The 13,891-nt window shown below is 42.0% G+C and overlaps 1 protein-coding gene across 4 annotated transcripts in view; it reads left to right on the forward strand.

Annotated features, from left to right (window-relative positions):
- The window catches only part of RAB6A (RAB6A, member RAS oncogene family), a 92,571-nt gene that overhangs the window by 23,839 nt on the left and 54,841 nt on the right, over nt 1–13,891 (forward strand). For 3 of the 4 annotated variants that reach the window (XM_003910396.5, XM_009186913.4, XM_021926289.2), the window contains exon 2: nt 8,831–8,889. In XM_003910396.5, coding sequence (XP_003910445.3) covers nt 8,831–8,889 — 59 coding nt within the window. Of the gene's footprint in view, nt 1–4,459; nt 4,624–8,830; nt 8,890–13,891 lie in introns of those variants that run through there. The other variant, XM_017948750.3, reaches the window with a different exon arrangement.

A 13,891-nucleotide genomic window follows, 5' to 3' on the forward strand; every position in this document is an offset into this window, starting at 1 on the left:
GCAGGTGTATCACCTGCGGTCAGGAGTTCAAGACCAGCCTGGCCAACATGGTGAAACTCCATCTCTACTAGAAATACAAAAACTAGCTGGACGTGGTGGCGGGCGCCTGTAATCTCAGCTATTCAGGAGGCTGAGGCAGGACAATCGCTTGAACCTGGGAGGCAGAGGTTGCAGTGAGCCGAGATCATGTCATTGCACTCCAGCCTGGGTGACAGAGTGAGACTCTGTCTCAAAAACAAACAACAAAAAAAACTTGATAAAATGGGTAAATTTTTCTCCACTATTAAACTGGAGTTTTTCTCACTTCACGAGGTGAAATGCCCTTCTTGTCACAGCGTATCAGGGGTACTTGATAGCCACATACATATATACACTTTTTATTGGGAATGATACATATGTAATAAAGTGTTTTACTCTTTGAGAAAAAGATTTTATTTTAATATGTATAATATCCAGTAAAGGGCATAAAGTAGACAAATTTTAAGTATATGGCTTGTTGGAAATTTTACCTTTTTATTCACCCTTGTAGCTATTAATACCAGCACTTAGAAGATTCCTTGGCTCCCTTTCTCAGTTAGAAACCCTTTACAACTTTTCTGACTTCTATCAGCATTAATTCTGCCAGTTTTGAACTTCATATAAATAGAATTATAGAGTATATATTCTTTTGTATCTGGCCTCTTTCACTCATGTAGTGTCTGAAATTTGTTCATGTGGTTTTACATATTAGGATATTTTGCCATTGTAATATTTCATTTTATGACTATGCCACAATTTGTCCATTATCTTTATTTATTTATTTATTATTTTATTTTATTTTTTTGAGATAGTGTCTTACCCTGTCTCCCAGGCTATAGCGCAGTGGCATGATCTCAGCTCACTGTAACCTCCATCTTCCGGGTTCAAGGGATTCTCCTGCCTCAGCCTCCTGAGTAGCTGGGATTACAGGCGCGCATCACCATGCCGGCTAATTTTTGTATTTTTAGTAGAGATGGGGTTTTGCCATGTTGGCCAGGCTGGTCTCGAACTCCTGACCTTAGGTGATCTTCCCATCTCAGCCTTCCAAACTGTTGGGATTACAGGTGTGAGCCACTATCCCCGGCCTTATTTATTTTATTTATTTACTTGTTTTTTGAGATGGAGTCTCATTCTGTAGCCCAGGCTGGAGTGCAGTGGTGTGATCTTGGCTCACTGTAAGCTCTGGCCCCTGGGTTCAAGCAGTTCTCCTGCCTCAGCCTCCTGAGTAGCTGGATTATAGGCACTTGCCACCATGCCTGGTTAATTTTTGTAATTCTGGTAGAGACAGGTTTTCACCATGTTGGCCAGGCTGGTCTCGAACTCCTGACGTCAGGTGATCCACCCACCTCGGCCTCCCAAAGTGCTGGGATTACAGGCGTGAGCCACCGCACCTGGCCTATTTATTTATTTATTTTTAAAATTATTATTATTTTTTTGAGACAGTCTCACTCTGTCACCCAGGCTGGACTGCGGTGGCACGATCTCGGCTCACTGCAAGCTCCACCTCGCGGGTTCACACCATTCTTCTGCCTCAGCCTCCCTAGTAGCTGGGATTACGGGCACCCGCCACCACAGCCAGCTATTTTTTTTGTATTTTTAGTAGAGACAGGGTTTCACTGTGTCAGCCAGAATGGTCTTGATCTCCTGACCTCGTGATCCACCTGCCTCGACCTCCCAAAGTGCTGTGATTACAGGCGTGAGCCGCCGCGCCTGGCCTGGCCTACTTATTTTTAAAGAGACTTGGTCTGTCTGTGTTACTTAGGCTGGAGTGCAATTTTGTGATCTCAGCTCACTGCAGGCTGGACCTTAGGGGCTTATGCGGTCCTCTCACTTCAACCTCCTGAGTAGCTGGGACTACAGGTGCACACCAACATGCCCAGATAACTTTTACAATTTTTTATAGAGACGGAGTCTTACTATGTTGCTCCAGCTGGTCTCTAACTCCTACGCTTAAGCAGCTCTCCTACTTAGCCTCCCAAAGTGCTTGGCTTACAAGTATGAGCCACTGTTCAAGGCCTAAAAGATTTTTATTTTTATAAGAACATTTTACCGGCACCTTCCTAAGTTCATCTTAAGTATTTCCATAAAATAAGCTTGTTTTTTCTTTTTCTTTTTTTTTTTTTTGAGACAAAGTCTGGCTCTATCACCCAGGCTGGAGTACAATGGCACGATTTAGGCTCACTACAACCTTTACCTCCTGGGCTCAAGCCATCCTCCTACCTCAGCCTCCCAGGTAGCAGGGACTACAGGGTGCACACCACCATGCCTGGCTAATTTCTGTATATTTTGTAGAGGCAGAGTTTCACCATGCTGCCCAGGCTGGTCTTGTTCTTGTGAGCTAAAGTGGTCTGTCCACCTCGGCCTCTCAAAGTGCTAGGATTACAGGCATGAGCCACCATGCCTGGCTCATAAAATAAACTTACTTAGGCCATAGATTTTACTACAGTTTCAGAGGCAAACTCCCAGAACAAGGATGTGATCTTTAATTCTAGGTGTGGCTTTCATCAGTGAAGAGTGTTTTGAAAAGGATTGGGGCAATAAGGAAGTAGGGTCAATTTAAGATTTCTCTGAAATCATCTTCTTTTCTACCTATCAGTTAAAAAAATTCATTTGATCAGATTAACTGTATAGCATAATTCCATTTCAGTGGTACCTTTTTCTTGCTAGCAAAATCAAAGCTTTTTCTTAAGCAGAAGTTGTCAGAAAAGAATTAGATCTTTAGGCCGGGCGCAGTGGCTCACGCCTGTAATCCCAGCACTTTGGGAGGCTGAGGCAGGCCGATCACGAGGTCAGAAGATCGAGACCATCCTGGCTAAAACAGTGAAACCCCGTCTCCACTAAAAATTCAAAAAAATTAGCTAGGCATGGTGGTGGGCATCTATAGTCCCAGCTACTTGGGAGGCTGAGGTAGGAGAATGGAGTGAACCCGGGAGGTGAAGCTTGCAGTGAGCTGAGATTTGTGCCACCACTGCACTCCACCCTGGGTGACAGCGAGACTTGTCTCAAAAACAAACAAAGAAACAAAAAACAAAAAGAAAGGTCTCTACCTTGCTTATTTTGGAAAGCTTAAGGATTAGGATTAAAGTATATACACTTGACCCTTGAACAATAGGAGTCAACCCCCGCCCTTTTTTTTTTTTTTTTGGAGATAGGGTCTCACTCTTTTGCCCAGGCTGGAGTGCAGTGGCATGATCCTGGCTCACTGCATCCTCAAATTCCTGAGCTCAAGGGATCCTCTTGCCTCAAATGCCTGAAGTGCTGGGATTACAAGCATGAACCACTGCTCCTTGTCTATAGCACTGGTTTGAACTGCAAGAGTCCACTTATATATGGATTTTTTTCAATAAATACATTGGACTTTTTTTTGGAGATTTGTGACATTTCGAAAAATTTGTGAACTGTGTAGCCTAAAAATATTGAAAAAGATTAAGAAAAAGGTATTTTGTAAATGCATAAAATATATTTAAATACAGGTCGATTTTATCATTTACTACTATAAAATATGTAGACAAATCTATTATAAAAAATTAAAATTTGGCGGGGCTCAGTGGCTCATGCCTGTAATCCCAGCACTTTGGGAAGCCGAGGCAGGTAGATCACTTGTGGTCAGGAGTTTGAGACCAGCCTGGCCAACATGGTGAAACCCCATCTCTACTAAAAATACAAAGATTAGCCGGGCGTGGTGGCATAGGCCTCTGATCCCAGCTACTCAGGAGGCTGAGGCAAGAGAATTGCTTAAACTCAGGAGGTGGAGACTGCGTTGAGCTGAGAGTGCACCATTGCATTCCAACCTGGGCAACAGAGCAAGACTCCATCTCAAAAAAAATAAAATAAAATAAAATTTACTATTATTTTTTGAGACGGAGTTTTGCCCTTATCACCCAGGCTGGAGTCAAATGGCATGATCTCGGCTTACCACAACCTGGGTTCAAGCGATTCTCCTGCCTCAACCTCCCTAGTAGCTGGGATTACAGGCGCCTGCCACCATGCCTGGCTATTTTTATATTTTTGGTAGAGATGGGGTTTCAACATGTTGGCCAGGCTGGTTTTGAACTCCTGACCTTATGTGATCCTCCTGCCTCAGCCTCCCAAAGTGTTGGGATTATAAGCATGAGCCACAGCATCCAGCAAAAATTAAAATTTATTAAAACTTATGTATACACTATGCTTACAGACCATACATGGTACCATTTGCAGTGGAGTGAAATATAAATAAACATAAAGATTCAGTATTAAATTATAACTGCATAAAACTAGCTGTAGTACGTACCGTAATTATTTTGTGGCTACCTCCTGTTGGTGTTGTGGTGAGCTTAAGTGTTGTGAGTATTAGTTTAAAATGCCTGTAACTCTAATCATCTCCAAGTGAGCAGTTTTCTCTCCAGTAAACATCATATTGCAGTAAAAAGTGATCAGAATGATTGATCTCTCACAGTTCTTTCATTTTTCTCATGTTTAGTGCAGTGTACTACAAACCTTGAATAACACAGTGGGACCCGTATGAAGTGCCGCTAGTGATGCTGGAAGTGCTCCCACAAGGCAGAGAAAAGTCATGACATTACAAGAAAAACTTGTTGAATTGCTTTATATATACCATTGCTCAAGGTTTGCATCTACAGTTACCTGCCATGACAAAGTGAATGAATCTAGCATAAGGACCATTGTTTAAAAAAAGGGGAAATTTGTGTAGCCATCCGTATAGCTATGCCGGCAGGCAAAAATCTTGTACTCTTTTAAAAATACAAAATGTCTTGCATTTAAAAATACAGCTTTTATTTTACTTTATTTATTTTATTATTATTTTTTTTTGAGACGGAGTCTCGCGCTGTGTCACCCAGGCTGGAGTGCAGTGGCACGATCTCGGCTCACTGCAAGCTCCGCCTCCCAGGTTCACGCCATTCTCCTGCCTCAGCCTCGAGGTAGCTACAGGACTGAAGCCATCCTGCATGCCCAGCTAGTTTTTGTATTTTAGGCTGAGGCAGAGGTTTCTGCCACTTGTTGGCCAGAAGGATGGTCTGGTCTCCTGACCTGCGTGATCCACCTTTCGGCTCCCAAAGTGCTGGGACTACAGGGCTTGACCCACCCCGGCGCCCGGCCATAAGGAATTTTAATTAAAAAATTTTTTTAAGATAGGGAATCTTTCTGTGTCACAGACTGGAGTGCAGTGAAAGCGTCTGGGCTCCACCAACCTCCGCCTCCTGGGTTCAAGTGATTCTTCTGCCTCAGCCTCGCAAGTAACTGGGACTACAGGCACGCACCACCACGCCCAGCTAATGTTTCTGTATTTTTAGTAGAGACGGGGTATCACCATGTTGGCCAGAATGGTCTTGATCTCTTGACCTCATGATCTGCCCACCTGGGCCTCCCAAAGTGTTGGGATTGCAGACGTGAGCCACTGCGCCTGGCCCTATTTTTTATTTTATTTTACTTTTTTTTTTTTGAGAGGGAGTCTCACTCTGTTGCCCAGGCTGGAGTGCAGTGGTGTGATCTCAGCTCACTGCAGCCTTTGCCTCCTGGGTTCAAGTGCTGCCTCCCAGCACTTTGGGAGGCCGAGGCAGGCGGATCACGAGGTCAGGAGTTTGAGACCAGCCTGACCAACATGGTGAAACCCTGTCTCTACTAAAAATACAAAAATTAGCCAGGCGTGGTAGCACACACCTATAATCCCAGATACTCTGGAAGCTGAGACAGGAGAATTGCTTGAACCCACAAGGTGGAGGTTGCAGTGAGCTGAGATTGTGCCACTGGACTCCAGCCTGGGTGACCGAGCAAGACATTGTCTTGGGGAAAAAAAAAGAAAATCATTGAGAAGAAAGGATAGCTGCCTGAATAGTTTTGTTTGTTTGTTTGCTTTGAGACAGAGTCTCATTGTGTCGCCTGGACTGGAGTGCAGTGGTGCATTCTTGGCTCACTGCAATCTCTGCCTCCCAGATTCAAGCGATTCTGGTGCCTCAGCCTCCTGAGTAGCTGGGATTACAAGGCGCCCGCCCCCACACCCGGCTAATTGATTGATTGATTGATTTTGAGACAGAGTCTTGCTCTGTTGCCCAGGCTGTAGTACAGTGGCATGATCTTGGCTCAGTGCAACCTCCGCCTCCTGGGTTCATGCCATTCTCCTGCCTCAGCCTCCCAAGTAGCTGGGACTACAGGTGCCCTCTACCACACCCTGCTAATTTTCTGTACTTTTAGTAGAGACGGGGTTTCACTGTGTTAGCCAGGATGGTGTCAATCTCCTCTCCTGACTTCGTGATTCACCTGCCTCGGCCTCCCAAAGTGCTAGAATTACAGGCGTGAGCCACTGCGCCTGGCCTGATTTTTGTATTTTTAGTGGAAATGGGGTTTCACCATGTTGGTCAGGCTGGTCTCGAACTCCTGACCTCAAGTGATCCACCTTTCTCAGCCTTCCTAAGTGCTGAGATTACAGGCGTGAGCCACCACGCCTGGCCTGAACAGGTCTTCAGTACAGACAAGTATACCCTGTTCTGGGGGGAAAATGCCACAAAAGACATGTATTGGTAAGGAAGACAAACAAGCACCAGCATTTAAGGCAAGAAGGGATAGGCTATTTTACTCTTTTGTGCAAATGCGGTTAAGTTTATGATCTCGACTGCCCTTATCTATAAAGCTGCTAACACCCTCCAAGCCTTGAAGGGAAAAGATAAACACCAGTTGCCAGTCTTTTGTTGTACAACAAGAAAGTCTGGACAAGAACTCTTTTTCTGGAGTGGTTCCACCGATGCTTTGTTTTTGAATTCATTTTAAAGTTCTTTTGATATTGGACAATGTTCTTGGCCACCTAGAACCCCAGGAGCCTAGGGTAAAGAATATTCCAGGCCGGGTGTGTTAGCTCATGCTCATAATCCCCGCACTTTGGAAGGTCAAGGCAGGTGGATCGCTGGAGCTCAGCAGTTGGAGATCAACCTGGGCAACATGGTGAAACCCCGTCTCCACCAAAATACAAAAAATTAGCTGGGCGTGGTGGCACACGTCTGTGGTTCCAGCTGCTTGCAAGGCTGAGGTGGCAGGAATGTTTGAGCCTGGGAGACAGAGGCTGCAGTGAGCCATGATTGCGCTACTGCACTTCAGCCTGGGTAACAACAGAGTGAGACTCTGTCTCAAAAGGGAAAAAAAAAAAGTGGTTTCTTCCCAAATATGAGTTTGCTTTTGCCTAGCGTCTACAGAAGCTAGTTATAGCTCTTCTCTTCAACCTGCTATTTTAGGATCTTCTAAATAAGATATTTTGGAGTAGGTGATTTTGTGGGCCTCTTTGTTGTTTGGCCTAATTTTTCCCTCAGGTTTTCATATGGCATATAAGAGGGAGAGGTAGAGGCCAGATCTGGTCTCTAAAAATTGGTTTGAAATCAAAAGTTACTTAATTCACAATAAAATATGAATGACTAGGTATGGTTCTTATCCTCCCAAAAAGTACATTTTGGGGAGTATTAGAGATGTCGATTTACCCAGTTCCTTTCTAATCAATAAATTTTTTTGCATTCATTTTGTATTTTGAGTCTGTGCCAAGCCACTGGCAAAATAGAAAAACAATCAGGTGTGGTTTTTGCCCTTGGAGAATGTGCTATTGGTGAAGAAATTGCCAGCATTCCACCACTTTTGACCTTGTGACACTTTCTGTGGATTAACCTAAAAATATCAATGCAGGACAGGCACAGTGGTGCACGCCTATAATCCAGCACTGCCCAGGGAGGCCAAAGGTGAAGCCCGAATCACAAGGTCAAGAGATCAAGACCATCCTGGCCATGGTGAAACCCCATCTCTACTAAAAATAAAAAAAATTAGCTGGATGTGGTGGCATGTACCTGTAGTCCCAGCTACTTGGGAGGCTGAGGCAGGAGAATCAGTGAACCTGGGAGGCAGAGGTTGCATTGAGCCGAGATCATGCCACTGTACTCCAGCCTGGCAACAGAGCGAGACTCCGTCTGAAAAAAAATAAATAAATAAAATAAATAAATATATATATCTCACAATACAAAGTAAAGTTATGGGTCTTTGGGAATTCTCTGCCAGAGAAGTAGAGAGATCTATCTGGTTTGAAATGAATTTTAAAGCAGCTTCTCTTGTAAGTTTTTCTCACTTTTTTTTTTTTGAGATGGAGTCTCTCTCTCTCTTGCCAGGCTGGAGTGCAGTATCTCAGCTCACTGCAACCTCCATCTCCCAGGTTCAAGTTTTTCTCCTGCCTCAGGCTCCTGAGTAACTGGGACTATAGGCGTGCACCACCCTGCCCAGCTAAGTTTTGTATTTTTAGTAGAGACAGAGTTTCACCATGTTGGCCAGGATGGGCTTGATCCCTTGACCTCCTGATCCACCCACCTCGGTCTCCCAAGGTGCTGGGATTACAGGCGTCAACGAGCACGCCTGGCCACTTTTTCTCACTCTTAAACAGTGTAGTTCTTGTAGCCCTTATACCCTTTTTAAGACTCTCTATCTTTTGCCTTTCTACTCCCAGGGATTATACTTTGATTTGCTAGATGAAGTGGACCTAAGCCTCCATTCTTTTTGTTAGGGCCAAGTAAACACTTACTTGGCCTTTTGTGAATTAAGAATGTCAGTATATAATAACAGTGTTTTCAACTTTTAACTATATACTGTTTACCTGTGCTTTTAAATTGGGAATTGGTTGTCTGTGTTTGGAGAAAGTCATTTTGGCAATCTTGGGGCTATATGGGTTTTAATTATTTTTAGTAGAACCATTGCAGATATTTCCCATTGACTTTAATTGCAGTTCTCTGTAGAAAAATTTGCTGAGAACCCAATGTAATGTGTTCACTGAGCAAATCTTTTCATTTCATTTCAGTTGGAAAGACATCTTTGATCACCAGATTCATGTATGACAGTTTTGACAACACCTATCAGGTATTTTGTTTTTGCCTATTTATTTGTTGTCTATTTTGTGTTACAAGTAATATTCAAGATATTTTTAAAAAATTTATTTACATGCTGTTGTGGATGTAAAAGTACTTTTTGTAATCTGTAAAATGCTGTATAAATACATGTATAAATGATTTTGTCCAGTCCTAGGATAAATCATACTTTATCGTTTGATTTCATCTCTTCCAAAGTGTTGAAATAGATCTCTAATATCATCTAGGATGGCATTAGAAGTAATGGTGGATATTCTCTATAGACTTTGTCCAAGCCTAAGATTCTGTGACATTTTTATCTACACTTGAAATTAAGAATAAATAATGAAATTAGAAATCATTAACAGAAGGAAATTTGGGAAATTCACAAATTTGTGGAAATTAAACAATACACTCCTAAATAATTAACGTCAAAGATGAAATCACAAAAGAAATTAGAAAATGCTTTGAGATCAATAAAAAAGAAAACACAGCATACCAAAACTGATGGTATAAAACTAAAGCAGTACTATACAGAAAAGAGATATTAAATAAATAGCCTAACATTCTCCTTTAAGAAACTTGAAGAATACTAAACCCAAAGCAAACAGAAGGAAGAGACTATTTTAAAATTGAGAGTTTTTTTTTTCTTTTTTTCTTTCTTTTTTTTTTTGAGATGGAGTCTTGCTCTGTTGCCCAGGCTGGAGTGCAGTGGCACAATCTCGGCTCACTGCAGGCTCCGCACCGGGTTCATGCCATTCTCCTGCATAAGCCTCCCAAGTAGCTGGGACTACAGGTGCCACCTCGTCCAGCTAATTTTTGTATATTTAGTAGAGGCGAGGGGCTTCACTGTATTGTAGGATGGTCTCGATCTTCTGACCCTCGTGATCACCCACCTCTCGGCCTCCCAAAGTGCTGGGATTACAGGTGGTGTGGTGCCCAGCCAAAATTTAGGTTTTATCATTATTCCTGTATGGTGAGGCCAATAGATCAGAAGATGATTCTGTTGAAAGAGAATGGTTTATTAAAACCACGGATCCCAGGGAGGCTGTGCCATGCCAGAGGGGGCCACGTGAGGAAGCACTGAGTCAGTTAAAAGGCAGGTGACTTGGGAAATGTGGACAAAAGTGTTGATTGTGGTTTTCAAGGGAAGAGGCACACAAGACAGGGTAAGCAGGTTTAGGAGTAGCTAGTTCAGATAATTTCAGGGGTTCTGGGGTTTAGGGGCTGTTCTTAGTTGTCTAGTACCTGGCCCAGGTGATTAGGGCAGTGTAGTATTGGCCCTCAGTGTTATAGAGGAGGTGCTGGGTTATTGACTTTGGACTTGTTGGTTTGCTTATGAAAGGAGTACTCACAGGTGAGTTTACTATCTCTAAGGAAAAAGCTAATCCTGGCGGGGGCAGTCCCTCCAGTGTCAGCAAGGACCCTGATGTCAAACATCAAAACTATAGAAAGTAAAAAGACATGCTTAATACAGAAGCTAATAGAGTTTAAAGCAGAAATATATGAAAGAGAGAACAGAAAAACAATGGAGGAAATCAATGAAACCAAAAGCAGTTCTTTGAAAAGATAAAAAAAAAAAATGACTAGCTAGACTGATCAAGAAAAAAAAGAAGACTCAAGTTCTAAAATCAGAAAAGAGGGAGCATTACTACCAACCATACAGAAATAAAAAGGGTTGGCTAGGTGCAGTGGCTCATGCCTGTAATCCCAGCACTTTGGGAGGCTGAGGTGGGTGGATCACCTGAGGTGAGGAGTTCAAGACCAGCTTGGCAAACGTGGCAAAACTGCATCTCTACTAAAAATACAAAAATTAGCCAGGCATAATGGTGGGCGCCTGTAATCCCAGGTACTTGGGTGGCTGAGCCAGGAGAACAGGAGAATCTCTTGAACCCAGGAGGCGGAGGTTGCAATGAGCTGAGATTGCACCACTGCACTCCAGCCTGGTGACAGAGTGAGACTCCATCTCAAAAAAAAAAAAACAAAGAAATTAAAAGGGTAATGATGGAATGCTGTGAAGAATTATATGCTAACTAATTAGATGACAGATAAAATGGACCAATTCCAAGAAAGACACCATCTACTAAAACTATCTCAGGAAGAAATAGAAGATCTGAATATATCTATAATAAGTAGAGAGAATTAGTAATTAAAAAAACTGCCCACATAGAAAATCCCAGCATCAGATAGTTTCGTTGGTCAATTCTGTGAAACATTTAGAGAACACCAATACTTTGTAAAACTCTTATGAAAAATAGAGGAGAACACTACCCAACTCATTCTGTGAGGTCAGTGTTACTCTAATACTCAACCCAGAGATATCAAAATTAAACTACAGACCAATATCCCTTATGAATATAGACACAAAAATTGTCAACAAAATACTATCAAACTGAATCCAGCAACATGTTAAAAAAGATTATACACTATTATTTTTATTTCTATTATTATTATTATTATTATTATTACTATTTAAACAAAGACTCTTGCTATGTTGCCCAGGCTGGTATTGAACTCCTGGGCCCAAGCAACCCTTTCACCTTGGCTTCCCAAAGTGCTGGGATTACAGGTCTGAGCCACCACACCCGACTTGTGTGTCATTTAACAAGTGGAATATACAAAAAGCAATCAACATAATGCATTATTTGAATAAAATAAAGGACAAAATCACGTGATCATTTCAATGTACACATAAAAAGCATATGACAAAATCCAGCAGCCTTTCATGATAAAAACGTACGACAACAAACTAGGAATAGAAGGAAACTTCTAAATGGTAATGAGCATCCATAAAAATGCCACATCTGATATACTTAATGATGAAAAGCTGAATGCTTTCTAAGATCAGGAACAAGTAAGGATGTCTGCCCTCACAACCTACACAGCTTCAGTACAAAAAATCAAAGAACAAACAAACTAAAAGGAATAAATTAGTAATCTTAAGAGCAAGTACTTTGAGGCACTCAGCACATTGTAAATCTTTTACCATATTAACTCTTTGAAAAGATTTTTTTTAAACAATTGGGGAGCATAGATTCAAATTGCCTTATTAAATGAACTAACAAAAATTTAAGTCAAAAAAAGAAAACAGGTTACTCTTAATCTACTTATCCATTTTATATGTATTATAATGTAGTTAGCATAAAAACTTGATTTCATTTTTCATCATTTATAGATTAAGGAAAAAAACGATTTCAATTACTTTGTAATATAGCAAATGTTAATCTAATTAAGGCTGTCACTCATTAACTGCTGCTGTCTTGATTATTATCAAACCATTTTTATTTTTCAGAAAGCTTTTAGGGTAATCTTAAAATCTGAATCCTCTTAGTATGTATTTTTCCTCTTTTGAAGTATTTATTTCAGGAATATGGCTTCTGAATTGAATCTTCCTGAAAAATGAACACACGGGTATTTCTTTTCTAGGAAAGCTATGTAATGAGCCTTAGAGTTGGAAGCACCTTTATTTATGTCTTAGTTCTACCATTTAGTAGTTGGATGGGTTTGGATCAATTATTAAATTTTTCAGAATCCATATTTTCACATCCGTAAAGTGAGAATCATAATCCCTATGGATGGTGACTCCATTCTTTTTTGGGGGGAAAAAAAACTATTCTTTTTTTTGTTTGTTTTTAAGAGATGGAGTATTGCTCTTTTGCCCAGGCTGGAGCGCAGTGACATGATCATAGCTCATTGCCACCTTGAATTCTTGAGCTAACGGGATTCTCCTGCCTCAGCCTCCTAAGTAGCTGGGACTGCAGGTACACACCACCACTCCCAGCTAATTAAGAAAAATTTTTATTGTGCAGATGGGTTTTTACCATCTAGCCTAGGTCTTCAACCCAGGCTCAAGAGATCCTTCTGCCTCAGCCTCCCAAAGTGCTGGGATTACAGGGATGAGCCACCACACCTGGCCACAAGCTCTGTTGTTTTGTGATTATTACCATTTACCATTGAGAACAACATTGATTGTTTTATTTCTTTCTTTGAATAGCACTTGTTTTCATAGTTCTCATCTTCATTATAACCTGTCAGCATTTTAGACAACTATAATGTTCACATAGGCAGTCTACTAGCCTCCTGTACTTTTCCATAATCTCAAACCTTCTCTAGAAATCATGTATTCTCTTCTCAGACCACAATCTTGTATCCTTCCAATTTTTAAATTCAGGTACTTTTACTATAATAGTTTCTATTCCAGTGGTTCACATCAAAACCTTCAACCCACTAATTCCTCCATGTTATTTTTATTTTAATTTTTCTTCTTTTTTTTTTTTTTGAGATGGAGTCTCACTCTGCCACCCGGGCTGGAGTGCAGTGGCACGATCTCGGCTCACTGCAAGCTCTGCCTCCCAGGTTTATGCCATTCCCCTGTCTCAGCTTCCTACGTAGCTGGGACAACAGGCGTCCACCACCATGCCCGGCTAATTTTTTGTATTTTTAGTAGAGATAGGGTTTCACTGTGCTAGCCAGGATGGTCTTGGTCTCCTGACCTTGTGATCCACCTGCCTCAGCCTCCCAAAGTGCTGGGATTATAGGTGTGAGCCACTGTGCCCGGCCTTTTTTTCTTTTTTTTTTTTTTGACATGGAGTCTTGCTCTGTCGCCCAGGCGAGAGTGTAGTGGCACAGTCTTGGCTTACTGCAACCTCTGCCTCCTGGGTTCAAGCGATTCTCCTGCCTCAGCCTCCCAAGTAGCTGGGACTACATGTGCACATCACCACACCTGGCTAATTTTTGTATTTTTAGTAGAGGTGGGGTTTCACCATATTGGCCAGGCTGGTCTCAAACTCCTGATCTTGTGATCTGCCTACCTCGGCCTGGGATTACAGGCGTGAGCCACCGTGCCCGGCCTTTTTTGTATTTTTAGTAGAGACAGGTTCTTGCCATGTTGCCCAGACTGATGACAAACTCCTGAGCTCAAGCAGTCCGGCTGCCTCGGACTCCTAAAGTGCTGGATGTATAGGCATGAGCCACCACGCCCAGCCCTTCTATGTTGTTTTTAAATATCTGGTCCT

This window comes from Papio anubis, chromosome 12, assembly GCF_008728515.1.
Source record: "Papio anubis isolate 15944 chromosome 12, Panubis1.0, whole genome shotgun sequence".
Classification (NCBI taxonomy): domain Eukaryota; kingdom Metazoa; phylum Chordata; class Mammalia; order Primates; family Cercopithecidae; genus Papio; species Papio anubis.